The sequence below is a fragment of the Mycotypha africana genome (genome assembly GCF_025528875.1).
Source record: "Mycotypha africana strain NRRL 2978 chromosome Unknown BDF20scaffold_9, whole genome shotgun sequence".
Lineage (NCBI taxonomy): Eukaryota > Fungi > Mucoromycota > Mucoromycetes > Mucorales > Mycotyphaceae > Mycotypha > Mycotypha africana.
Genome location: NW_026515733.1, coordinates 760,255 through 787,378, shown reverse-complemented (window position 1 = coordinate 787,378; position 27,124 = coordinate 760,255). Strand labels below are relative to the sequence as shown.

The window sequence follows — 27,124 nt, the reverse complement described above, 5'->3', positions numbered from 1 at the left end:
CATTTTGATACTATTTGTCTGTGTAATAGAAGCTTGCTTCTCATCAGTAAAGTATTCTTCGTTAAAGTTTGTGCACAGAATCCGTGAACCTTCCGATCCCTTAGCAACGAATTTATGCGTCTTCGCAGCAATCGATCATTAATTTTGAGTCATAGTCTATTTGAGCGGATAGGCGCATATAGTTATCGTACGCCAGATCCCAACTTCTACAAGCTATACGAAGTGTCAATGAGGATAAGACCAGATTTCTACACCCACTACAGACCCCTCACTCTTTTGTAACACACAGTTACAAATACGAGCGATTGTTGTACTTTACACTTATTGGTTATCTGATCAGCAATGAACACATGTTTTTTTTAATTCATTGTTTTTACACGGAGGAACAACGAAAATTAAATTAAATGCTTGTGTCTGAATATAGCATAGAAATGTTGATAATGCGTGCTAAAGTGATTGAGGTTTTTGAGAAATAACTTAGGATTGGACGACTTTGCATATTGAAAACTAAGGCATCTTCTGATGAGTAGGATAGTATTCCGAACCCAAGATACAAATAATCAGGTAATACAAGTTGAAGAACCGAAGCATGACATCAAGACGTACCCTACCTTCAGGAGTTTTCAAACAATAAATGCAGCTCTCAGTAATGAAAAGAATAGCAACGCGAGCATGAAAAAGGTAACATCGTACTGTAGTGCTGCTAGCTATTATGATTGGCTTTAAGCCCATAAAAACATATTGTTGCATCTTCAATTCTTATTGAAACAATAAAATATGTTTCTTATTAGAAATAAAGGAGGTAAAATGCTATTTCAATTAGAGATAAACACGATCAATCCCAGAGTAGGACGAACACTTTGATCAATGGCAATCAAAGCCCATCATGACGGCCACTCTTTTATTACTAGAGAACAACTGTTGGCGGGTATAAATGACCAATAAAAAAAAAACAAACAAAAAAAGGAGGTTCTGGTGGACTGTGCCCAATTTCATTATGCTTGGGTATATAATAGATAGAACGCAAGGTTTCGACTCATTCTGTACTTCTTCTTTCCTATTTCCTTAATTCCATATAGTGTAAAATTATTCTTCTCCATTCCTTCAAAATTCAACACATAACCGTTTTTGCTGTACAATTACCGACAAATGTCAAACAGAAAAGAATTTCTACATTGTTATATAGATAAAAAATCGATAGAACTGATATCCATCCTTGGAGCAGGCTCTTATGGCGTGGTTTACAAAGGCCGATATACACGCATTAATGGCCCAACCCATTATTGCGCTGTTAAATGTATGAAAGACAATAAACTCGCACAAACCGAAGTAGATATGCACAAGAGAGTAGGAGGGCATTCAAACATTCTTACAATGGAAAGAATAGTAAGAGAGAGAGGGCATGTATTCATCATCATGGAACATGCTGAAGACGGAGACTTATTCACTAAACTCACACAAGCGCATACTATCTTTCATCAAGAAAATACTACGACTGCCATTATCCGCCATTATTTCCTTCAGATACTGGATGCCGTTCAGCATTGCCATTATCGCTTTGTAGCACACCGTGACATAAAGCCAGAGAATATTCTGATACAATCAAACAATACGGTCAAACTGGCTGATTTCGGCTTTGCAACGACACAATTGGTTTCGCGACAGTTTCATTGTGGTTCATTAAACTATTCCTCACCAGGTATTAGAGCGTAATCCAAGATAACAACTTTTGCAATTTCAGTAGAGTTGTATGTATTTTCTGACTTCGTTTTGCATTTCCTTCCGCGTAGAATGTCAAGGAATTGTGCCATATTTTGATACCGCAACAAAATCCGTGCAATGTCATAACGCTGCTTTCTATGATACATTTGCAAACGATGTTTGGAGTATAGGAATTACCGCGATAAATTTGGTGTTTGCGCAGAACCCTTGGTCACAAGCAAACCTCACTGATCCTTCCTTTGTTTCGTACGTGCAACAACCGCGTCAGTACTTTCGTAAAGTTTTCCCCAATATTTCGGAGGGATTTGAACATATATTGCTACGCATTTTTGAGCTTGACACTACGAAAAGGATCAGCTTACCAACATTGAAGAGTTTGGTCCTCGGATGCCGATCATTCACAACTGATACCAAAAATACTACTTTTGCACAAAATATATTCCCTGCTGCAATAATAACAAGCAACCAGAAAATGGGCAATTCCTATGACTTTATTGACGTCTACGTGCCGCAGCTATTAACACCTCCATCTTCGTTCAGAGATTTTAAAAAATATACCCCTTTTCAATTAGAACACCAACCATACTGTAAGCTGGAGGAACAGAAGAGTAATTCTACTGCTCCGACCATAATGACCTTCACATATTCCTTCACAGACACTATTCTTGCCTACATTGGAGATTATACAGATACCGTCGCTGCGAACAGTAATGGCAGTAGTAATAATATTACTCATCAATTAATTTTCGATAAGCATTTAGCTGCAACTAACACAGTCCACTAATTTTAGTTCCTCTGCTATAACCTAATAAACAAGAACTTAATTGTTGGTCTTACATGTAATTGATCTCCTACTATCATGAGATTCCCGAATTTTTCTTCAAAACTTCTTTAGTATGAAGAATCAATGAAGACGCTACTAAAACAAATGAAGCAAGACAATTTAGCACTTATCCGTAAAAAAGAAGGAGGTAAGAAGGAGCTGTTGGCGTTATCGTGGCAATAATGAGCCAAATAGACTGAGACTCTGAATATACTCAGAGGTTACAATTCTGTCATACATTTACTCATCTAAATCACGAACCTGAGCTGGAAAACTATAAATTTGACTTGTCGTCCACCATTTTTTTCTTTTCCCAAATTCTCATTTGACTGATGATTTATTCATGAGGTTCAGTTCTATTTCTTCAACTGTATCATGAGTGACAAGAAAGGTATTCAATTTAGTAACCGTATGTCAACAAAGAAATGTTACTAAACTATAATTGAGCAGATTTAGTTCCTATTTCTCCATCTTCTGGTGGTGGATTCTTCAGCAATTCTTTCTTTTCCAGTGTTAGTGCCAATGTGACCTCACTCACTCAAACTATTCAGAAGAAAGGTATTCCTGAGCTCAGCAAGCGTTTTCAAGAAATACAAGACAGAGCCCGTGAGCTGCCAAGTACTTTGATTCACTTACAAGCCAAGTTGGAATCAGAAAGGGAAACTTTCATAAAGGATAAAAAGAGGGATAAGAAAAACGGCATACTTCATCAATCAAAGGGATCAGAAATGGTGGCACCTTGGCTTGGATTTACAGGCTACGGATCTCAATTAAAAGAAGCAATTTTGAACATATCTAATGTAATTTATAACTTCACCATTTGACACAATGGAATTGAAATTCTAGGGCTACATTAAGAAATATCGACTACTAAATAGGATGAACGCAATCTATTAATACCTCCTCCTGCAGGTGCCAACTTTGAATTTGATCTCAACGCCTACGACTCTACAGCTCAAGCCGCTTTGAAAGAAGATGAAAAGTTAGCAAAATTGAGATTTTTATTGGTCCCACAGCAGTAAGATGGATATGGAATTATCATCAGTTTTTGTAGGCATGATAAATGACGAGTGAAATGCATGTCATATTAACCGAAAATTCTTTTTATTTGAATAGAGTTTCAGAGTCGGTATTCTGGCAAAACTATTTTTATAGAGTCAAGATCACAAAACAAATGGTATTTGGTAACCCACCGGAATCACCTCTAATTGGCGGTGACAAAGACATGAACGACAAAAAGAATGTCTTATTTGATTACGAAGATGATACCGATGATAAAAACACTAAAAAGATTATTGAAAAGAAAAATGACCGCAAGAGAGATTGTTCGATACAAAACAAAGCAGAAAATGACACCAATCCCAATGCTTTGGAAGTAAAAAGAGGAAATCACACAGACAAGGAATACGAAGGTATGGAGGATTGGGAGATTGAAATGAGAAGAGAAGCTATTCAATAAGTGCAACAGGCGATACTACAGTATATAATGGCTGTGATCAATTTATTGCTTCTTAAAACACTACACAACTTAATAAGTACTGTACTCGCGACTGAAGTAACTTTCTGCGACATTTGCAGCTGAATCAATAATATCGGTCGCATGAAATTCAATCTGCTTAGCATCAAGTGATCTAATGACCTGTATATCAATAAAGAAAACTCCAGTTAATATACCCTCTTTGTTGATCACTACATTGACAAATACCTCATTTCGGACATAATTAATCAATTCCTGTCTTGTTTGTTCATTAGCTACAATTGGCTCATTGTTGTGGCTCTGTTTATATGCTTGAATATAATCTTTCATTCCCTACAACCCCAAAACTCGTTTATTAAAAGGTCCAAAGGCCTATCAACCATTTTACTACTGCTCTTACTTTGAACGCTGCTGCACCGGCTAATTGCTCAGTGGTTACAGATTGCGCTGATTCCAAGTAAACCATTCGATAACAATCGTATAATTCATCCTGTCGTGGAAAGGTTGAGTTTCTTTGAACTAAAAATTTCATAGATCACATCTAAGCAATCAACTGCAAATGGTGACAAAGGCAAAGTTGGTTAAACTCACGTGGAGATGGCCTCAGTAAAGCCAATTCTGCGGCTGACTTTTCATTCTCAAAGGGTTGAATTATCCATTGTTGTGTTTTAGAATGGACACTTTTGCTATTTAAAAAGACTGTATTTCCGTTCTTGAATTCTGAATTCTATCCATGAAGACATATCAAATGTGAGTGCTATTACATATAGCTTAAATGGTCGTCCATTTACCCTGATATCCAAAACTAAATGTGGTGCTGTCGTTGGGGATATAAAACCCTCTTTATAAATCCATCTTTGGTTATGTGCCAATCCAGGTTTACGAGCATATTGAATTATGGGTTTGTCCCTTTCAATACCTATGATACTCAGTTAATGAAAACACTTCACGGTATTCCAATTTTCTACAACTTACTTCCTCCTCTGATGTCGAGTACTAAAGGTAAAAAATAGGTTAAGTATAACATATAACATGTCTTTGATTACGTTCAAATAAAACATTGTTACCTAACCCGGACTTCTTGTTGATCAAAAACCCCTCTTCATGCATCCAAAGCTAATATAAAGTTTGTGTCATTTAATACATGGCTTAAGATAATTAGACCGAGGCTCTTGTTCGGTACCTGATTGATGCTATCAACCATTTTCTGACCTCATTAAATAGGAGCTGGTCAGTACGCTAAGTTAGTAACTGTTCAGCAAAAGTTACTTTGTACCTGTGGCCAGATAATGATGTTGGCGTCGTTCTATCAGTTTAGCAGAATAAATATATGTAAAGTTGGTTTGGCGTTCTGGAGCAGAAACACTTGTTTACTAAAAGGATCTTACTGTCATACTGCCATTGCTGACATCGATAGCCAAAGGCTGAGATTTACAGCGAATGAAGAAGAATCCCTGGGGAAAAGTGCTAACTGTTTCCATTGTCATTATTGTAGAAACAAAGAAGTCAAAAGAAAAACAATAGTAAGTATTTCCACAGTACGTCACAGGTACAACTTACAGAATACGTTTAAAATAGATTTTATTGACAAAATATTTTTAAACCCAATGGGCACACAGATAAACTACATATCAAAATTGCCCTGGGCAGAACAAAAAATGGAATAAGAATTAAAAAACCCTTGAAGGTGCAAGGGGAAAAAAGGCAGTGGTTCTTGAAGCAGACTAGGAGATAATGGGACCCTCAAGTATTGGTGGTTGTGGGCGCATAGAGCCAATCTAGGAAAAGCTGTCCTAATGTTTCTGACGGGGTGGGAGGCATTTTCTCATGTTGAAGGTAATCGACTTCAAAAAGTAGCAGTTGGACAATTGGAACTTACAGAATACAGCCTTTTCGGTTCAGATTCAGACAGCGTTGAGTTAGTTTTCAGATGACACGAATAAAAACATTGGGAATTTGAGTACAATATTTTTGGATATATTTTTGATAAAATGTAGACTTATTTACCTGTAGAATCTTTATGTCTCCCTCGAATTTGAATGTTACCCTCCCATTGGAGGATATTCCACTCAAGAGCTTATTACTCTTCCCATTACATTCTTTGTTTACACGCTTACCAGAGTCGCACTGGCTAGAACGCCATCCCAAGATGCTTGCCAACGCCTTTTTCCGCTACGACCAGTCCACTAACCGCCTCATAATGAAACGACCAGGTGAATATAATGTGAAACCGCGGTTGCTTTCACATCTCTTGGGCCATTTACTCACCGATGCTACAGTTCAACTTCACCCGTATATCCACAGGGTGCCGGCAGGCTCTTCTATCACTACCGACGACCCAGATAAGTCATTGGAAATTGCACTACTACGACGGTTGGCCAACAGTAACCTTTGGCGTCATTATTCGGCTTCAACGTTTAGACTTCATCATCACATCCAAATACAACAAGCATCAGATATAGGGGTAGTTCCCAAACGGATGTTCAATCTGTTCTGGTCCCTTCCTTTGTTTCTTCCGGCTCGTGACCTAGGCTATCGCACCATTTTGAAAAAATTACCATGCTTATCAGTCTTACAGGCAGCAGGGGTAGTTTCATCTGCTACCTACAGACTTTGTAATCATGATATTGATACGTTCGAACATTTTACAACCAGTTGTCCACCACGCTGGCAGATATGGCAAGAAGGCCTCGCGATATATTTCCCATCCTTCGATTTTGATCCTCAAAGCATCTCCGCCGCCCTAAGATTACAATCGCCACCATCATTACCTTCGTCCGAGCAATCTCGATTTTTCACCGTCTGCTTCAGTATCCATTGGGCTATCTGGACGTCATTTTTTCGAATGATATTCCATGATATTCCTTTTCATCCCCCATCCGTCTCTAGTAAAGCATACAACATAATTTCTTTGAGCCTGTCTTCCTCGCAGCTCATGCGGGAAGCGGCTGCTTTCGACTAATTTACTTGTCATAGAAATCTTCTTTTCCTCTCCATGTCCCACCCCTCAGCGATGTGTGACTAATTTATTATTTTAAAATAAAATAATCTACAAAAAAAAATAAAATAAAATATGTCTCCCTCGAGGGGAGACAACCACATTCGAGGTGGCGCTTTGTGATTGACAGCAAAATGTACTAGGTCTTTCATGACCAGCCCAAATCTCTTGAGCACAGGTAATCGTTAAGGGAACTGTCAGCATCTTTGAGAATGAGACCTCTCATCACTTGATTTTGTTATTGGATCATAGATAAACAAAGAACCAGATTATTGCATAGCATGTATAAATACGACTTTTGGCGGTTTTTTTTTTTTTTTTTTTTTTTTTTTTTTTTTTTTTTTTTGTAGATTACTTTATCCAAAAATAATAAATTAGTCACACATCGCTGAGGGGTGGGACATGGAGAGGAAAAGACAAGCTCCGCAAGAGCTGCGAGGAAGGCAGGCTTAAGGAAAATAATATTGTGTGTTTTACTAAGGACCAATGGGGGGGGGTGGAAAGGAATGTCATGGATATCATTCAGAAGAGTGAAGTCGAGATAGCCCTATGGATACTGAATCAGACGGTGAAAAATTAAGATTGTTCAGACGAAGGTGGTGATAGTGGCGTGTGTAATCTGAGAGCGGCAGAGATGCTTTAAGGATCAAAGCAGAAGGATGGGAAATATATCGCGAGGCCTTCTTGCCATATCTGCCAGCGTAGAGGGCAACTGGTTATGAAATGTTCGAACATATCAATATCATGATTACAAAATTCGCAGATAGCAGATGAAACTACCCCTGCTGCTTGTAAGACTGATAAGCATGGTAATTTTTTTTCAAAATGGTGCGATAGCCTAGGTCACAAGCCGGAAGAAACAAAGGAAGGAACCAGAACAGATTGAACATCCGTTTGGGAACTACCCCTATATCTGATGCTTGTTGTATTTGGATGTGATGATGAAGTCTAAACGTTGAAGCCGAATAATGACGCCAAAGGTTACTGTTGGCCAATCGTCGTGGTAGTGATGTTTCTAAATCCTGATCTGGGTCGTCGGTATCTATGGAAGAGCCTTCCCGCAATCTATTGACGTAAGCTTGAAGCTTCGCTGTGGAATCTATGAGTACTTGGCCCAAAGATGTGAGTGCAACCGCAGCTTCACATTATATTCTCCTGGTCGCTTCATTATGAGGTGGTTGGTGGATCGGTTATGGAAGAAAAAAGTGTTTGCGACCATCTTGGGATGCAAAAGAAATCGGTCTGAGACAGCTTCGTAAAGAATCCCAATTTGATAATTGATTAGTCCAAAATGTTTCCTATAACCAGTATAAATTTTTCCAATAAAAAGTCCGAATTTTTCTTCAAAGAGTCTGAATCTGAAGCGAAATACTGTAATGAATCTGATAGCACTGAATTTTATGTTTGCGTATCAGGAGATTATCTCGCATGAATATCCATTTTGAACTATAGCTTCCACAAATTCAAGAAATCAACGTTTGCAAAATGTATACTTTATTGAGTGGTTTATACAAGCATCTTACGAGGAAGGAAGAATACTATGTGCTAATTATTGGTTTGGACAATGCTGGCAAAACAGTAAAGCATCGATTAAATGATTAACAACCTAAATCTTGACATCTTGACCTTCATATATAGTTACTGACTTGACATAAGACTTTATTAGAACGTATTAAATCAATATTTATGGGTATAGCTGGATTGGCTCCAGACAGGATAGCACCAACTGTTGGTTTAAATAGTATGTTGTGTTAAAGTCGATCGCTGGCATGATTGCTCGTTATTGACAACATCGCGTAACGCTATTTCTTTTATATCGTAGTCGCCAAGGTAGATATAAAATCAGTCAAAGTTAATTTTTGGGACTTGGGTGGTCAGAAAGAATTACATTCCATATGGGAGCGATATTATTCAGAATGTCATGCTATAGTTTTCGTCGTGGATTCAACAGATTCAAAACGCTTAGAGGAGTGTAGAGATACGTTTGGTAAGTATTGCTTGATGTTTATCTAAATGCGGCTAGAGGATGATAATTCTGAGAGATTTTTATGCTTCAAATTTTACAAAGAGAAAATGATTACAAATGATGCAGTTGAAGGTGTACCAGTACTCATGCTTGCCAATAAGCAAGATGTACTTGGTGCGTTAAAGGTGGAGGATATCAAAGAAGTGTTCAATAAAATAGCAGTGAAATTGGGAGCTCGTGATTCAAGAGTATTACCCGTCAGTGCACTGGAAGGGTAAGTTTTCAAAGTTACATAGTCAGGATGTTCCAATCGCTGCAGTATACTTAGTGAATAACTGGACAATTTGTATAGTAATGGTGTAAGGGATGCAGTAGATTGGTTGATACTTCGCTTGCAACGGAACAAGATGAACCGACCTCCAAGTTATCGCTAGAAGTAGATATTTATCACATAGAAAAAAATACCCTTAGCTACTTTTTACGGATAAAGAGCCTAATTTTGCAATATTTGATTACTTCAGCTATGAAGGCTTTTCGCTGCGAATGCAAGTTGAAGTTGATCAATGAAAATTATACGACGGAAGCCTAAGGCTCGTAAGGAGTAACATAGTTTGTTATTGTAAGAGTAATTGCGCTGTTACATGCCAAATCCGATTAGACTCACTTTAAAAAAAAAATTCTTGCCTTGAGCGCAATGTACGATACAACAAATCTCTTCGATTAATTAATTACAAGCTATGTATATGAACAGTTTTTAAGTCATTAAGAATAGGCTATTTATTTACAAGCTATATATCTTAACAGTTGTTAAGTCATAATGTGTCAATTTTATAAGCAATTTAATGATCCAAATCCATCCTTGTTTCAAAAATAACTCCCTTCTTCATGTCTAAACCAAGATAGCCATCACTGATCAAAAAAACTGAATATTCATGCTTACCAAAGTGAGCCGGTGTGTCAAATGTTAGGCTCGTGTTGGTACGATTCTGTAAACTTTCATTAGGCCCATTACGCATGCTGACACGTTTCAATGCTAATAATTCACCACTAGTTTCATCACCTAAGACTAACCACCATGATTCATACTGAGGTTTAGGGAAAAGAGGAGCATGAATACGACCATCATGAGGTTTTCTGTCATGAGTAACTCTGTTTAATTGGACAGACAACCTATACGTTGTATCAGGAATAAGGTAGGGTTTCTTTGAATCTATTTCTACTTTCATATTGATTGAAGGTATTCTATCGATAATACGGCAAATCTGGATGCAAAAGTTAGAACTATATGTAGCTTTAATCCTGCATATTCATATGGCGTACCTCTTCAATTTTTTCGTCATTAAGTTCATAGATATTCGAAAATATCTGCTTGATTTGAGATCGTTGCAATTTCATAAGTTGTGTCAAAGATTTCACTGGTTTTCCCTATGTTTTACCGTTATTAGCCACAGAAATGCAATATTGAAGAATATGGCAGCTCATACCTTATATTTTATAAATTGCAAGATTCGCTGATTGATATGAGGTAGGGTTAATAATGGAGATTCTGTATGCCAACGTGCTTGCTTAACACTTTGAAGCATATTCATGATCCTTAAAGTGGTAGTTAAGTAGCCACTATCGGCTGCCACGTCAATCATGGCTTGAGAAAAACGAATGGCTGAATCTAAGACTGTAATTTGATCGGTGATATAATCCGAGCTTGGTAGTTCCAGTCTACTGATATGGGCTTGCACCAACACATAAGCTTTGACATGCGGGCTGATAAAGTTGGGTGTACCCTTGACATCATAAGGTATATGTTTTTCAATTTCTTGGTTGATCAAATCTTCTTGACAGCGTGCTGGTAATTCTTCATACTCAGGTACGTTACCAAGTATGTCCAGAATATCGTCAATAGCTGAATCTTTTCTTAGGTTTTCATGAAAATGGCGTACAGTTTGCGGGTGAAGGTAATAGTAGGATGCAATATGTGCTGATACTGATGGTATTAATTCAAAATCATCAACTATCTCAATGCAGCCAGACTCTTCTAGTCTTTGAGTAACATCATTGATCATATTCGATAAGAAACTATTAACACCATTTTGTGTCATGTCATCCAATCCATAATAAGTAGGATTTTGTTGCAGGCGGCGATAGAAATAGGTCCAAGTAAGATAGTCTAGAGCATCCTGTTTTGTTTTGATAGTACCTCCTACAATTTCTGCGTTGATGTGGTCATCCAAGTATTTGTGGAGGCTGGATTCTACGGGGAATGGCTCATGCAAGAACTTTTTGAAGAAATTCTTTTTGCTGTCTTGCACAAATACACGGGCAATACCCGTATTATCAAATTGAGGACGACCAGCACGACCCATCATCTGTAATACGTCAGTAATTGGAAAATCTACATAACGGTGCTCTTTATAGTTGTAGAATTCGGTACCCTTGATCACTACTAAATGTGCCGGCAGGTTGACACCCCATGCCAAAGTACTAGTGGCAATCAAGATTTGAATTTTCATATTTAAGAATAACTCTTCGACAATTTTTCGGTCACTTTCTTTCAAACCAGCATGATGGAGACCGATACCGAAAGCAAGAGACATTCTTAAGGATTCGTCATGAACATTTTCGAGAATCATTTCCATCTCTGTATCATCCATGTGGAGCCATTGACGTGGATTATCTTCCATACCACAATAAGCAATCAAATCTTGAGCTGTTAGTCGAGTTTGTCTACGAGAAGATACGAAAACAATAACGGGTTGTGTTGGCGAGTGTGTCTTGATAGCTGCATATGTTGGTTTATTCATCGTTGCCATTCTAGGACAGTAATGCTTTCCCGGAAAACCATCAATGTATATTTCTAATGGTACTGGACGAACTGAATGTCTGAAATTGAATAGACCTATCTTATCAATACCGAGCCAGCTAGCCAGGTCTACCGCGTTGGCTAAAGCTGTAGATAGACCAACTATACGCACCTTCTGATCGAGCTGGGAACCGATGTAATTCATACGAGAGACAATCACTTCCAGAATAGGACCACGATCACCACCTAACAGATGAATTTCATCGATTATGACACACGAAACATTTTGTACGTAACTACGTTTTTGCCAGCTTCTACTAATACCATCCCACTTTTCAGGTGTGGTGATAATGATATCAGCCGCTTCTATTGTTTTGAGATCAGGCGTTACATCACCAGTCAATTCAACTAATTTTTTGCCCATAGGTCCCGTTAAACGCTTATTCCAATCAAGCACTCTTTCTTTGACCAGTGCTTTCATGGGTGCAATGTAAACAACTTTGGAACTAGGTCTGTCTCTGAAGGCCGCCCACATAACCAATTCTGCAGCGACAGTTTTACCTGAGCCAGTCGGTGCGCCCACAAGTGCATTATGGTTCGTGTTGTATAGTGTATGGAAAATTTGTGTTTGTACAGGGTTGAAGTGAGTGAATCTTTGAGCACAAATACCCTCTAATATTTCATTCTTTAAGGCAGAAATTGGCAATGGCTGTAAATCAAGCAAATCTGTATGCGGAGGATATAATTCGGGTAAAATCAAATGTTGAAAGGAAATTGGTAAAATTGTTTCTGCACCAAGCCATCTATCGGATACAGCGCGAACATAAATCTGTGAAGGCAGAGGCTCGATCAATGGAACTGTAAATGCAATCTTGATAGGTTCACCAAACTGCTTTTTGTATAACAAAAAGTATTCAGAATAGTAAATCTCAACATTTTCGGAGTCTTCAGCCCAGATGTACCATGGTTCTGCGCTACCGTGAATACGATCATTCCATACAAAATCGGGTGTTATAGTTAACTCAATATTCAAAACATTGCGAGTAATTGGTGCTATACGTGCATCTAACAATAGCATAGGGAACTGATCAACACACTTCGATATTGTCATGCCCATGCGTCTATGGTGTACAAGCTCGCCTAGTTCATTTGGATCCATATCACGCATTTCTTCTATACTAACTTCATGTGTTCGGCTTTCGAGTTTGTTTAAAATATCGTGAGGCAAGCCCATTTGTCGCAATGGATGTTGGAAAGTCCACATACGCTTTTCAACTGCTTTGTTGATTTGCAGCAATACGGATGCTGTAGGGCCCCAGTTTCTATTTAAAGCGATTTCAAAAAGAGCACGAGCAATACGGCCTGAGTTTTGAGCTACATAAGCGCAATCAGATACCAGGGCAAAGTCTTCAATAAATGCATTTGAAACATAAGCTTGCAACAAAATATTGACCTTTCCATGTGTATCTTCAACACCACCCCGGATATCACAAGCGCAACCATTCTCCAGTAGTTTCTTCAACTCTTGGTGCTCATTATCTCGGGATTTTATTTGATCAAATTCAGAACTCATACTCATCATAGAGAGAACATCGGCTTCAGTCATTCTAGGTTTCATCATCGTATTGAAGATTTCAATACTAGTGTGGCTGATATAAAAATTCGATGCAATACGGCCAAGGTCTTTGGGTATCAAATAACCTGTGTTTTCATCAAATATTATCATTTGACATTTGGCTAGTTTACGTGCAGCAAGAGTGATGATTTCATGACGTTTGCGGCCTAGTAAAGGATCATTGATAGGTTCAGAATGATCCATACCATATATCATTGGATTCTTTTTCATTCGAACATAAAGGTACGTATAACTCAACCAGGTTACTGCTTCATCAATATTCGTTACTGTTCCCAGAGATATTTCAGCATTCAAATTGTCAACAATATTCTCAATAAACTTCGATTCAATTGGATGTTGTTGTGTAATAGCTGATATGTAATGAGACAGTCTATCATGTGTTGTCAAAATGTAACCAACGCCATGAGATTCATATTGCGGACGACCAGCACGACCAAAAATCTGAAGTACATCCAGAATAGATAAGTCTACGAAGCTACCTTTAGTGGAATCATACACCTGGGTGCCTTTAATAACCACCGCATAAGCTGGCAAATTCACTCCCCACGCAAGAGTTGCAGTGCAACAGAGCACTTTTAGAGCACCTTCTTGAAACATACGTTCAGTTAATGTACGGTCTGATCGCAGCATACCAGCATGATGAATACCAAAACCATACTGAAATAGTTCTTTGAGTTCCTTATTTCGTGATTTCGCCACTTCTTTTTTGAATTGAGAGAATTTAGGTGAATCAGAACAGTCGAAAAATTCTGTTATTGCTTCATTGGAAACTTCTTCTCTCAAAATTTGAGCTGTTTTCACTGTTTCTTTTCGAGCATGTACAAAAACCATAACTTGATGACCATCCTTCACTAACTCTGACACTTTATCGAAACAAGCACGATTCATCCTTTCATTAGATTGGACCGAGTTAGGTTTACCTTTAATTCCCAGAAAATGTTGCTCAAGAGGTACAGGTCTGAACCCATTATCAAAATAGAATAAACCTTGGTAAGGATTGACCCTGTTTTAATTCGAATTGTTATTCAAAAAGTCTTGTCCGTTTACAATTAGGCACTTTCTAACATTTTTGAATTCCAGCTTACCTTAAGAAAGCAGCAACGTCAACGTAATTTGGAAGTGTAGCAGATAAACCAACAATGCGAATCAAGGATTGACTAGACTCAACTTGACGAAGAGTTCTAGCAATAATGCTTTCAATGACTGCACCACGATCTTCGTGCAAGAGATGCACCTCATCAATGATCAATAATTTTACTTTCTATGGAGCATGCATTAAAATACAAAGACTAACATAAAATCACAATAAAAAGTACCTACCTGTGTGAGCTCAACGTCGCCAGTACCTTTCCTAGTAATGACATCCCATTTCTCTGGAGTTGTTACAATGAATTGAGTGGCATTTATCTCTGTTCTTGATAACTGCATATCACCTGTCAATTCACGGACATTGATTCCGAGAAATTTAAGTCTCTTCGCCATTTTTTCAACCACTTCAGCGGCTAAAGCCTTCATTGGTGCTACGTATACAATTTTGAAGTCGTTCTTAGCGATTGTAAAATCTATCTCAGTTGTTCCCTTGCGTGGAGGGGGAGAACAGTGTTGCGATAAACAACGCAGAACAGTCAACATAGCGACATCAGTTTTACCCTAGCAAAATGGTTCGTCAATTATCTGATTATGAATTAGGATAATTCGTAAATGTCACTTACGGCACCAGTAGGAGCACAGACCAACATGTTTTCATTTGTCTCGTAAGCAATTGGATAGACAATTGATTGTACCCTGTTCAGTGACTCATAAGCCTATATTATATTTGTTAATGTGCTATTTAGATAATTCTTCTTCCACTTTTTCAACTCAGCTATGTTACTATACCTTAAAGGCTCCTCTGGCTAAACTGTCCATTTCTGAAATTGGAACTCGTCTTTCACCAGAACGTACTGGTGCAATCTTCGGCACAGGTATAGTTGTCTCTTCATAATCATTGAAATCTTCACGTACAGTCCCTGCTGGCAAAGCAAAGCGTGTGCCATATAAAGATAGTATACTGCCGCTCTGTCCAGACTGATAAACATGTGGATATTTTGTTGCTGATGCTGTTTTGTAATTGGAACTGAATAGTGGTGCTTGGCTGGCCTCCGATAAAGCCGTTTCTCTAGCTAGCTTCAAGTCCTCTCCATCAAATCCAAGAATACTCATAGATACAGCATTTGCATTATCTATTAATAACAGAAGTTAATAAAAATAAATGAAATTATTTAATTTTTCAATGAACTAGTTCAATCAACCTTCGTTTTTGTTTCCAGTCCTTGATGCTTTCTTCTGCTCTTTCCTCAACTTCTTCTCTTCCCTCATTTCCTTTTCTGTTTGGACAGTGAATTGTGTTCCATATATGGGTCTACGAATTGCAGTCTGCGCGACAGGCACTGTAGCAGTTTCTTTCAATACACGTTCGTCATAGTCCGACATTTTCATAATATTGTGAACGATGGTGGGTCTGTTTGATATAAGTGTTGTAACGAAATCGAGCGCAGTATAACCCAATAACTCAACCAGCGAATTCTGGATATCATCGTCACTTTTACCAGATCTTATAATTGTGAAGATATCAGCACATAATTGCTGTGCACTCAGATTCACTTCTGCATTGTTACGTGTATAGTTGAGGCATTCCCTTTAAACAGATAACAAACCCTAAATTTCTTTGTATAACAGCGAAGGATATTCTTTTTCATAATCTTACTGTAGTAACCAATTGCGATCATAAACTGTAACTGTCTTTAATGAAGCTTTTGCTATGGAATTTGATATTGGTTGTCTAACTTGATTTGAACTGTTTAGGTTTGTATGCAGATCTTTTCCATTTATTTTTGACAGTTTGATAAACGGCTTGCTTGGGTATTGGAATTCAACGTCATTTACAAATTTAGGAGAAGGCACTTCTGAAAGTAGTTACGTAAAAGATAGGTGTTATTAAGGTTTTTGAAGCATAACAAGAAAAATGTGTACCTCTATTTATGCTATCGTTTGTATAGTTCTCAACTAATGCGATGAATTTTTGTATGTCGAGCGATTCCTCTTTCTTTTTAACTTTTGGCAACTCTGAAAGTAAAACGTCTGCAGTATGAGACGTTGCCTTTCTTTTTCCTTTATTACTCGCTTCAGTAGTCTTTGCTGTAGAAAGAATATGATGTAGTACTGAGCTGAAGGGCGTTGAGGCAACCATTTTTAGCCACCACTATTCTGTAAAGGAAGACTAGAAGGTCCTGCCAATAGTCAATCCATATTCAGTTTTCTTAGTTGTCGCTGCGGCATCAAGCGGATGTTGAAGCTGATGAATAAAGACGTGCATTATGCAAAATTTTTGATTCGCATTCTACGTTTGCTTGATCTACAGTTCAACGTATTAATAGTAGGAAACAGAGTTCTTTAAGGTCTTTGGCTGTTTCCAGTTTTCTTCGATCAATAGCTTGCTAAATTTCCTGAAATTTACCTGTATAATTGAAATAGTACTACTGTGCGGTAAGTTTTTCAATTTTTTAGTTGGGAAGTGTTACCAGCACACATTCTCAATTACTCATGGTAACTCAATTTTACACGGCTGTTAGTTTTATTGATGTACTTTTTTTTAAGTATAACTTGAGTATACAAACAAAAAAAAAAAAAAAAAAAAAAAAAAATTCAGTATAAATGAGTGCTGCGTATTGCTTTCCTGGCACAGTCTGGTTTTTTTTTTAAAAAAAAAAAATGAATTTCACTGAAAGCTAAGCTACTGTTACACCAATGTCAAAAGACAAAGGCAGTGATGGAGGCGATGATGAGGTTTAATTTCGTGCGACTCACAACCACTACTTCTCTTGCCAAAAATAGTGAAATCTATGGCTAATTAACAAATAAACAATTATAAAGCATCACAAGCCTCTTCATCTTGGTTCTATCTCTATAAGTGCAAAAGAAGCTGAAGTAGGAAGCAAGATGTCATCTCAACAATTGAATCATGACTCAGCTTCGACATCTTGCGCGAGTCAAACTTATCATCAGAATTATGTACCTCAACAATATGGAAGTCCTTCAATGGCTATTTCTCCGTCGCAACTAGCAATATCACAAAATGGCCAAGCCTCCTATAATTATACCGTGCGGCCTCTTTCAGTTATGACGCCTCCAATAAATAAAACTGTACAGGAACAGCATATGGCGCCGTTGACAACGACAATCATACAATCGCCTTATTCCCAGCAATTAGCTATGCCTTTACGGCAACCAATAACACAAATGTATACCCCTCAACCAATGATAGCTGACGACAACTATTTAGCTGACAGCTCTCTATCTGCTGCTATGGCAGCTGGAAAGAAGGTTAAAAAGGCTCAATTTCCACCTGCATCAAAGGAAACATTGGAATACTACAGAAAAAAGGCAAAAGAAGGCGGTCTACAAGAATCATTTGAGCTTGCTAAGTTCTTGCTTGAAGCTGCAAAACAAATTCGTATTGATGATCACCAACAAGACATTAAAAAAGCGAAAAAAGCAAAAGAAGCTTTAAATATTGAAGCTCAAAAGATCCTTAAAAAGTTAGCAACACATTCTGGAATGGGAAAACAGGGCTATCCAGAAGCACAGTACTTTTTGGCCAACGCTTATGCTGTTGGCAGTATAGGGTTATCAGTTGATCTCACAAAAGCTGCCGAGTTATATGTACAAGGTTCGAAGCAGAATCATCCAGGTTGCACCTATCGTGCTGCTGTCTGCTATGAGGTCGGTGCAGGTACAAAAAAGGACAAGAATCATGCAATGATGTTTTTCAGAAAAGCCGCCAATTTGGGTGAAGTTTCTGCTATGTATAAATTGGGTGTTATTTTAATAAAGGGGCTTTTAGGACAGCCAAAAAATCCTCCTGAAGGTATTTCATGGTTAAAACGTGCTGTTCAAGAAGCTAATGAAGATCATCCCTACGCATTGCACGAGTTGGGACTAGCTTACGAGCGGGAAGGTATACCTTCAGTTATTGCTGATCTGAACTATGCGCGAGAATTATTTAGCCAAGCCGCACAATATGGTTATGCTCCCTCACAGTTTCGTTTAGGTCTAGCGTATGAGAATGGATTATTGAATTGTCCCATTGATCCACGGCGTAGTATAGCGTGGTACTCTAAAGCTGCTGAACAAAGTGATAGCGAAGCCGAATTAGCCCTTTCTTGTTGGTATTTGACCGGAGCAGAGGGTGTATTAGCCCAAAACTACACTGAAGCTTATTTATGGGCGCGAAAAGCAGCTGATAGAGGGTACGCAAAAGCTGAATATGCCGTGGGCCATTATACTGAGTATGGTGTCGGCACAAAACCAAACCTAGAAGAAGCCAGGCGATGGTATATGCGAGCCGCTGCTCAAAACTACCGTAAAGCTATGCAACGCTTGTCAGAATTGAATAAACGAAGTGATAAAAAGTGATAACTATTATATTTTCGGTTTGAATTTAGTCTGTTGAAAATAGGATTCTTTCATTAGCCAGAATTTAGATATTCAAGTGATTTTTCGCCACATACTATTTTCAAACTTGGGGCACTTCCAGTAAATTATCTTAGGCTTACCTCTTACTGCACGCATCTGTCCCAATAGGTTACAGCATGCCTGAGGCAATCCTTACAATTACCAGGAGTAACCGTTTGCAGGATTCTACAACACGCGGTACCAGAGCATTATTGCTGTCTAATGGAGTCCCTGTGGTGTGACCTTTTAATTTTAACCTAGCTCTCACTTTAGGATCAATAACTAGTAAATAAGATGGATCAAGTAGAGGCTTATACCCCCATTTATCGTTTTGAATGACTGACGCATGGCAGTCCCTATACTTATGAAAAAAATACGCTATCTGCTTTTGTCTGTTAATCGTGCGTTCTTTGAATGGTAGAGACCACACGTTAAGACCAAAACGCTTTAGTTCATGCGCTTCTTCGAAGGACTTACTACCAAAATATCATAAGAAAAGACTATATTCCTCTGTCTGACCGTTTTTACTTTTGAGTTATCATCACGTGGTTGTCTACAACAATCAATTGCATACTTTCCTCTTAGTTACTATGATAGCCAGGCACTAGTTGTATCCGATATGAATGACTTCATATTTCTGCATTCTCAACTATAACTTCATCTTTTTTTTTTCTACTTTTCTACGAAGAAGTATTTCCACTCTATTATCGTTTACTCTTCCAAAAGCTTATGTGCTTGTAGCTAGTATGTTGATGGATGGCGATCGAAAGTATAATAGGAGGAAGAAAAAACATACAAACAGAAACAAGAAAAGGAAACGATAACTGAAGAGTGGCCAATCAGGACGATCAGAAGCAAAGGCAAAGACACAAGACAGGAGTGCATGGAGGCTTAATATGGGGAAAAGAAAGAAGCGGCGAAGAGGAACCGATGGGAAAAGACGAAGACGTCGGCTTACATATGTGAATGTTCTGGCTGGTAGATGGCTATTGTTAAGGCATATAAAAATCTTTTTTCAATAAAGATACAAGGAAGATAAAAGGTAGAAACTAGCGATCAAAGAGGTTCATAGTAGAAAAGCCATTCATGCCTTTTGTTGCGTTCGAGATGGGAATGCACGGAAAGGACACAGTATAGTTGAAAGAACGAACCTCTGGTGTAACAGGTGTACTCTTCAGAACCCCGTTAAAGAGGCAGAAGCAGCAACTTGTAGCGGTAATTGAGATTGATGATTATTGCATCTCATAGGTAATCAACCTTTTCCTTAATACTGTGCAATGCATGCCGTATTTCTATGAGCCTTATTTCTGAATGTCTTACTTATACATGCACTAGCAAATGATAGGTCCACAACAAGTGATTATTCAAGAACGTGGAAAGCGTTAATGTGCAAATTCATGTTGCTACAGCACGAAAGTTTGTAAATGCTTCCGCATACTCTGGCAACGTGATATAAACGCTTCAAAAAATACGATGTCTAACGCCATTTCAGTTTGGACAATTCAGAGAGGACCATCACAATTTATCCCACAAAAACGCTATAGCGAAGACGGTTGCTATCGGCTCCTCGAACAAGGAGGCTTAAAGATACTTACGCGCTTAGGTAAGTTCATTTTGCAAGACTTCTCATTGTATGTTTCTGCAGTTTTCATTAACCACTGACTGAAATTCATATCACACTCGATCAGGTTGCTATTATGCTTCAACACAGTATAGTACCTTTTATGAGTATGAGTAGGTCGCACATTTGGCATTGAGTATTTTGACAGGAAAGGTATAATCGCATAAACTCCAAAACTATCATTGAACTAGTTTACAGCTGAACTGTAGAAATACCTCAATTTGTTAACCATTTTATGCGAAAGCCAAGCGAAAAAACCAAAAAAAAACCAGTATTGATAGGCGTAGTAAGAGTTTATCAGATCAGATAAATATAAATATTTGTAGTTCAAAGGTATCTAAGTGGTAGTCATCAAAATAAAGCAGGGAATTATATCACCAATTTTGGCTCAAATGACGCTCCAAGGCCTGTACGTCGGTATTAATCGGAGCTACCAATGTACGCCTTTCTCCAATAGCAACAGCAGCATCAGTAGCATCCATCGCTGTAAAATCATCTTGATCCATGTCTTCTGGTTCTCTCACAAACTGAGCGTTATTGTCCATTATGAAATACGGCTGATGGTAGTGACTGTCAAGATGCATACCTTGTTGAGTCATTTGCAATGCGCATTGATTAGCTTCTGCTATAGAAGAAGAGGAGGGGGTCGATAAGGAGCTTCCTGTATATCGTCTACGTGCCGAGTGATTGCACATGAATGAGATTGATTGACGATGTAGTGACAGAGGGTTTTCAACCCCTTTGCTTTTCATTACTTCCTCAATAATGCATTGTCGTAGAAGATGCTCACTTTCAATCATTTCAAAGCTTTCAAAGTCGAATTTAGAAGGACAATCTAATTCTTCTGCAAGGTCCCTTACTGGCGCTACAAATGGGTGCTCCAACGCTTGTTCAGCAGTGAGCCGTTTCAATGGGTCCAGTTGTATCAATTTTTGTAGCAGATCAATCGCTTCTGGTGGAGCGTTCGGGAAGAGTACATTAAAATCAACAGGCTCTTCGGGTGGAGGGTTGCCACACTCATCACGTAAGCTTCTAATATATTCTGTAACCGATGATGAACTATCCCAAAAAGATGTGTCCTTGGGAAGCCCAAGGATACCAACTATTTTATGTAACTGATCAACATAATCTGATCCTTTGAAAAGCACTTTCCTGCCAAGCAATTCTGCTAAGATACAGCCTGCCGACCACATGTCAACTAGAGAAGTAATATTGTTAGCATCCTGATATAATTCTTTATTCTTCGCTTCTTTTTTTTATAATTACTGGATTTATCGTAAGCGTTGCGACTCATCATAATTTCAGGTGCTCGATACCAACGGGTTACCACATAGTGTGTCATATTTTGAGAATCAATGGCATTCGAAGGAATTGCTATGCCGCGGGCCATACCGAAATCACATATCCTTAAGTCGCAGTTTTCGTTCACAAGAATGTTTGCTATTAACATTAAAATTCTGAGTGTGGGTGTAACAACAAATCCTGTCCTTTAACTGCTTGGAGGTTACCAGGCTTAAGGTCTCTATGCAAAACATTCGCACTGTGAATATACTTTAATGCAGTGAAAATCTGATACATGAACCATTGATAATGAACAGGTTCCAATTTGACTTTTGAATGAATTATATCCGACATTGTCGTATCACAACAAGTTTGTATCAAGTATATTTCGTTGAAATTCTGTGGATCTACAATATCCATCTCTTTTAAATCAATGATGCGTGGATGGCCATTGAAATGCTGCAAAAGTTTTATTTCTCGAAGACACCGCTTTGTTATAAGCTTTTTGTCAAATACATGCCGACATTTCTTTATAGCAACAACTATTGTGAAGTAGAAATAAGCCTCAATGTAGCAATGATTATTGCTAGGTCCAGTGTCTATACCTTCATTTGTATTCACATTGATTGCACTACAGACAGATCCATAAGATCCTGATCCAACTTCACGAATAATTCGAAACCGCTTACTGATAGTGAATTTTTCAGATTGGTTATTGATTATGACAGTGTAGTAGTCATCGGGTATGTTCATAATAAGGTTGCAAAAGGGCTTTCTTTTACCAACTGCAGAAAATGCAAATTTACTGATGCTTTTTTATGGCGATTAAAAATGCGGGAGATCGACCAACCAGAGTTGTCCCTTGTGTTAGTAGTATGTATACATTGGTACGATTATACGAAAGGCCATGATAATTGATGATGGCATAAAGAGCGTAATGCTCCATATAGACATCTTATTGGTCCCAAACAGAAGAAAAAAATGCGGCCTACGCTTTTCCCCGTTCTTCCGAATGAAAGGTTTGAGATTACCGTTTAAGCAATGAACCTTGGCGCATTTCAACTAGAAATTGTTGTTACCATCCATTGTACTTTTTGTACACTCACAAAACAAATAATATTATGGCTGAAGAGATAAAAATATTCATTCAACCGTATAAGTTTACAACTCATGGAGCAAAAAATACTGTATTAGAATCTCATTACCGTTTTCCCACCAACTGTCAAGGGACTTATATTTTTTAATATACTTCTGATTGTTCGACTGAGCTTATTTAACGCCTCGTACGTATTATATGCCAATGATAACAATATAGACGTCATATATGGTATCATGTCGGAAAGTGTATGACATTTTCTCAGTTGTTGGCTCCGGCCAACTGAAATAAGATCAGTATAATGAAGATGGTGAATCAGTTTGTACTCCAATTATCAATTGATTTTAGTCCAGAACACAGTGTAATAGCATCGCAGTGAATATCTATCACATGCAGAGAAAAGCCAAGTATATGCATCTAGAAGGTAACTGAGGCATAACAATAAAATAGTTGTACATCTGCTCACAATTCATTTATGCAATAGTTTGATGGGTGCATCAGTTTTATTTTGCATATTCTTCCTTTCATTTTCAATCCAATCAAACATTACAACGACCTAGACTACAATATACAAACCAATTAAGAGGAAAGGCGGAAGAGAGAAAATAAAAAGACGGTTATAAGTCAAGAAATATAGAAATTATATTGAAAAAAAAAATCCCTTTTTAAGCTATCCACGCATAGAGAAGAAGTGAGTGATTGACAAAGTAGAAAGCAATTGAGAGATTAAGACGATTATTTACCACAGCTTTCTAAAGCTCGCGTAGCAAAAAATTTGACGTCGACATCTTGATCTGTACTTAATTTTTCGAGCGTAGGCTTAACAATGCTATCGATAAGCTCAGCTGTACTGTCATCCTTCCTCAAGAATGGTATCAATGTTTCCAATGATTTAGCAACGTTAAATCGTATGTTGGGAATAGGGTCTTTCGACATCTCTGTTATAGTGGAAAGGATGGATTCTTTCACCATGGCAGGTGTTAATGCTTCAGCCATTGTCTATTGAACAATACCAAACCATTATAAATTACATGCATTCCTTTCTCAATCGACTCAAATAACTTATAGCAACACTTACCGTTAAAGCAAAGATAGTAGTCATTCTATGTAAATAATTTTCATCAGTAGTCATTTTCATCACCTCAGGAATAATTGCAGATTTGGCCCAATCAGCTCCAAAAACCAAGGTCAACTTTTTCAGATTCACTGTAGCAGCCTCTCGGATAGAGAAAACGAGATCTCTAAGCCAAGACATGCATAATTCCAGAAGCTTTTCTTCGAAGAATTTAGGACCGAATTGTTTGGCTAGCAAGGGAATATATTCAATGATAGCCAGGCGAATTCGCCATTGTTTGTCTTCCGATAGTTCGACAATCGCAGGAAGTAATGCTTGTGACACGCGTTCAATACCAATAGCTATGTTGTGACAATGTACAGTGAGCTGCTGGTTATCCTTACAAAGTATCACTTTTAATGACTGCCTACCTTGATTGATTGTTTCCAAGTTTGAAATAACGTTTAAACGAACATCAGGGAATTCATCAGTCAATTGTTGTAGGAATAAAGGCAACAAATACTCCATGGTGCTAATTGTAAAAAGCCCATTTAATTTCCCATACACAGCCTAGTACTCCACTTAGTTATAACTTACGCGTCTTGTCCAATGATTGGCGCCAAGCCACTGATATCCTTTGCAAGAGCTGCACGAGCATGTTGATTCTCATCGGTAACAAGCGATTTAACACAAGGCAAAAGTTCATCAATGATGACAGTTTTATCGACAAGTTTAGCGTATCCAGGTACTTGGCTAGCTGCCGCTGTTCTAACCTCACCTTCAGCATCCTTTAGCATGCTGACGAATGCCGAGGTGAAATTGGCTCTAACAATATCTTCACCGAAAGCATTGGCAAGCTTTGTAAAGTACAAGAACAGACCGTAAGTTTCAAAAGATAGCTGAGGAGAACTTTGCATTGTGTAATGGCTACTAACCTCAACATATTTTGATGCAACCATATATCGTACTCTCCAAGCCTTATCGTTTGCTAAAGCAGTAAAAGCAGGCAATAAATCGCTCTTGGTTTCTGCTGCCGGAAGCTTCTCAGCCAAAGCAACTAAGACCTCCACTGTCAAAAGACGAACAGAGTCCTGATCGTCTTCAGAGAGTCTTTGAAATAGTGGAATTAGAATTGAGCGAACATCGTCCTCTGGAAGTTCTCTGACAAGATCCTAATTGATAGTGGAGCACAAAAAAATCCATCAATACCCAATTTCTGTGTGCTTTTTTCCACGATGAACTTTTCATAATGACATTTACCACCAATGATTTTGTAGCAGCTCTCCTCACCATAGGGCTATCGTCCTTTGATAATTGTGAAAATAGTCTGTAAAATCAAAATTAATATTAGCTATCTGTCGTCGTCTCTTTTTTTTCTCCTTTTTAATCGTGAAACCACTGTGTTCGCTGTTAACGTACGTCTTTATTTCTTCCTGAAGAGAGGCATCTGCTCGTTTCAGGGCTGTAGCATAAAGCCCTGTTGCAGATGTTCGGCTGGTAAACCAATCCCCAACAGTTAGCCTTTTGAGAAGAGGTATGAAGTATTTCGTTAAATGATCATCGGGCAAGACCTCAGCAATATGGCAGAGAGAATCAACAGCCTAATATTGATTAACGGTTAGTAAGAACGAAAATTCTCCTCAGCTGGAACTGTTGCAACTAACCTTGTCTCTAACTGTTGCTTCTTCAACAGCAGCTATATTTTCCAGAGGTGGCAATATATGATAAGCATAATCTTTTCCACCAACAGCTTCGATAAGCTTTCCCAACTCTTCAGCTAACGCAAGCAAAACCTCGTCTTCATCGTCAATGGAATCTGCACATTGAAAAAAAAAACGGTTAGATGACTCATGTTTTTTCCCGGAGCCTTGAGGGAAACGTAATTTCTGTTGTTTATACCTTGAAGAAAAGGTATCAATTCGTTTCTGGTTCTTTCCACACCAAGTGCGTTGGCAATTACGTCGAGTTTTCTGATGGAGTTGAGTCGAAGTGTAACATCTTCATGTTTGAGTTCATCAATCAAAACACCTACAGTGTTTGTTTCCTCATCGACTGTAGGTGGATCTTCGTCCATAAAATCGTTAGTTGGTGTAGTGTTGTTAATGTCAATATCCATATCGGCTGACATAGTGTATAAATAGACTTTGGCTTTTCTCTGAAATAATCAAGGAAGAAAAAGACAATAAAAAAATCAGAGAAAACTAGAAAATGAACGATGCTTTTGGTAATTTAAACCAAAGCTGGCTGACATGACGTGTTTGAGTTCCGCGAAAATTTGGCTGACGCCTTCTTATTTCTGTGGACTGTGAAGCACATCTGTACAGAGAATGCCTAGTATTTACGAGTAGCTATGCGGATCGTCACTGAAAATGCGCTCTTTTATTCTAGAAGACTTCTGGGAAGATACTTATAACTTATTCAAGAGAACATTATCTGTTGCTCTACTCCTGTAAAATTAAAGGCTCCCATTGTAGTGCTATTCATTCTCTGCGGACACTCATAGTTCGTTCGACCATCCATTCTATTGCTTTATGAAGTCAAGAAACTGATGGGTTGTTTTAGTCATTCTTACCGTTTTATTATCAATTGAGGATAAACTGATAAACTGTGTTACGTATGAGTATTGATATACAGGCAACCATCCTACATTCAACGTATGACTAAATTATACAAGTTTTCACGCGACATGTATAGTTGAGGCAATAATGTTCCCTAACAAATTGTGATATAAGAAGGACAGATAATCACTGTTTATCTATAAAATTACGGTGGTCGCGCCCCTCTTTCATGCCTTTCTTAAAAATAGGCATCCAGGAGTATAAAGCTATTCATGATTCAATCAAGCGAGGTGTATTTGAAAACATTTAATCAAAATATTGACAAATACTGATTATATACACCTCACATCATATAAATATGTATATATATATGCTCTAAGTAGTTTGTTCAGTCCGTTTCAACTGACCTGCACTCAAACTGACAGTCGATACGCTTGAGTGGAAAACTCAATACAAATTCATTACTGGAACTCTTAATGTCTCAGGAAAGAGCGACAGTAGATCCCTGCTTTCCTTTTAAGGTAGCACCCTGTTTCTCCCCGTGTTTTACAATAAAAAAAAAAACAATTTTTTTTTTTTCATTTCGATTTTTTTTTTTTGTT

The 27,124-nt window shown here is 38.1% G+C and overlaps 9 protein-coding genes across 9 annotated transcripts; 4 read left to right on the top strand and 5 right to left on the bottom strand.

Moving 5' to 3' along the window:
* The first annotated feature begins 923 nt into the window (after nucleotides 1–923).
* BDF20DRAFT_886244 (kinase-like domain-containing protein) lies at nucleotides 924–2,843 on the top strand. The gene is made up of 3 exons (XM_053081971.1): nucleotides 924–1,697; nucleotides 1,789–2,489; nucleotides 2,560–2,843. The coding sequence occupies exons 1-3, from the start codon at nucleotides 1,150–1,152 to the stop codon at nucleotides 2,583–2,585; spliced, it is 1,275 nt and encodes a 424-aa protein (XP_052933508.1). The 5' UTR covers nucleotides 924–1,149; the 3' UTR covers nucleotides 2,586–2,843.
* BDF20DRAFT_886242 (uncharacterized protein) lies at nucleotides 2,844–4,320 on the top strand. Its single transcript, XM_053081970.1, has 4 exons — nucleotides 2,844–3,345; nucleotides 3,424–3,563; nucleotides 3,662–4,209; nucleotides 4,298–4,320. Exons 1-3 carry the CDS (start codon nucleotides 3,274–3,276, stop codon nucleotides 4,002–4,004), a joined length of 555 nt encoding a protein of 184 aa, XP_052933507.1. The 5' UTR covers nucleotides 2,844–3,273; the 3' UTR covers nucleotides 4,005–4,209; nucleotides 4,298–4,320.
* BDF20DRAFT_825577 (uncharacterized protein) lies at nucleotides 4,074–5,503 on the bottom strand (the record flags this gene model as incomplete). Its single annotated transcript, XM_053077988.1, has 6 exons — nucleotides 4,074–4,184; nucleotides 4,251–4,355; nucleotides 4,411–4,541; nucleotides 4,614–4,749; nucleotides 4,814–4,949; nucleotides 5,397–5,503. 6 exons carry the CDS (start codon nucleotides 5,501–5,503, stop codon nucleotides 4,074–4,076), a joined length of 726 nt encoding a protein of 241 aa, XP_052933506.1.
* A 3,002-nt stretch (nucleotides 5,504–8,505) lies between these two features.
* On the top strand, nucleotides 8,506–9,420 carry BDF20DRAFT_824472 (ADP-ribosylation factor family-domain-containing protein; the record flags this gene model as incomplete). Its single annotated transcript, XM_053077898.1, has 5 exons — nucleotides 8,506–8,598; nucleotides 8,677–8,761; nucleotides 8,843–9,007; nucleotides 9,089–9,260; nucleotides 9,339–9,420. The coding sequence occupies 5 exons, from the start codon at nucleotides 8,506–8,508 to the stop codon at nucleotides 9,418–9,420; spliced, it is 597 nt and encodes a 198-aa protein (XP_052933505.1).
* A 405-nt stretch (nucleotides 9,421–9,825) lies between these two features.
* Nucleotides 9,826–16,648, bottom strand: BDF20DRAFT_915513 (Sec63 Brl domain-containing protein; the record flags this gene model as incomplete). Its single annotated transcript, XM_053084329.1, has 10 exons — nucleotides 9,826–10,248; nucleotides 10,307–10,411; nucleotides 10,471–14,422; nucleotides 14,505–14,680; nucleotides 14,740–15,069; nucleotides 15,132–15,224; nucleotides 15,298–15,641; nucleotides 15,711–16,096; nucleotides 16,166–16,364; nucleotides 16,432–16,648. 10 exons carry the CDS (start codon nucleotides 16,646–16,648, stop codon nucleotides 9,826–9,828), a joined length of 6,225 nt encoding a protein of 2,074 aa, XP_052933504.1.
* A 427-nt stretch (nucleotides 16,649–17,075) lies between these two features.
* Nucleotides 17,076–19,198, top strand: BDF20DRAFT_886117 (uncharacterized protein). The gene has a single exon (XM_053081969.1). It carries the CDS (start codon nucleotides 17,398–17,400, stop codon nucleotides 18,871–18,873), a length of 1,476 nt encoding a protein of 491 aa, XP_052933503.1. The 5' UTR covers nucleotides 17,076–17,397; the 3' UTR covers nucleotides 18,874–19,198.
* On the bottom strand, nucleotides 19,043–19,484 carry BDF20DRAFT_838036 (uncharacterized protein; the record flags this gene model as incomplete). Its single annotated transcript, XM_053079112.1, has 2 exons — nucleotides 19,043–19,388; nucleotides 19,441–19,484. 2 exons carry the CDS (start codon nucleotides 19,482–19,484, stop codon nucleotides 19,043–19,045), a joined length of 390 nt encoding a protein of 129 aa, XP_052933502.1.
* Nucleotides 19,485–19,961: 477 nt separating this feature from the next.
* Nucleotides 19,962–22,567, bottom strand: BDF20DRAFT_907371 (kinase-like domain-containing protein; the record flags this gene model as incomplete). Its single annotated transcript, XM_053083374.1, has 5 exons — nucleotides 19,962–20,084; nucleotides 21,289–21,731; nucleotides 21,800–21,973; nucleotides 22,042–22,356; nucleotides 22,420–22,567. The coding sequence occupies 5 exons, from the start codon at nucleotides 22,565–22,567 to the stop codon at nucleotides 19,962–19,964; spliced, it is 1,203 nt and encodes a 400-aa protein (XP_052933501.1).
* A 584-nt stretch (nucleotides 22,568–23,151) lies between these two features.
* On the bottom strand, nucleotides 23,152–26,092 carry BDF20DRAFT_947850 (armadillo-type protein; the record flags this gene model as incomplete). The annotated part of the gene is made up of 9 exons (XM_053084857.1): nucleotides 23,152–23,909; nucleotides 23,989–24,326; nucleotides 24,396–24,496; nucleotides 24,562–24,821; nucleotides 24,900–25,136; nucleotides 25,225–25,291; nucleotides 25,384–25,565; nucleotides 25,629–25,780; nucleotides 25,864–26,092. The coding sequence occupies 9 exons, from the start codon at nucleotides 26,090–26,092 to the stop codon at nucleotides 23,646–23,648; spliced, it is 1,830 nt and encodes a 609-aa protein (XP_052933500.1). The 3' UTR covers nucleotides 23,152–23,645.
* Nucleotides 26,093–27,124: the final 1,032 nt, after the last annotated feature.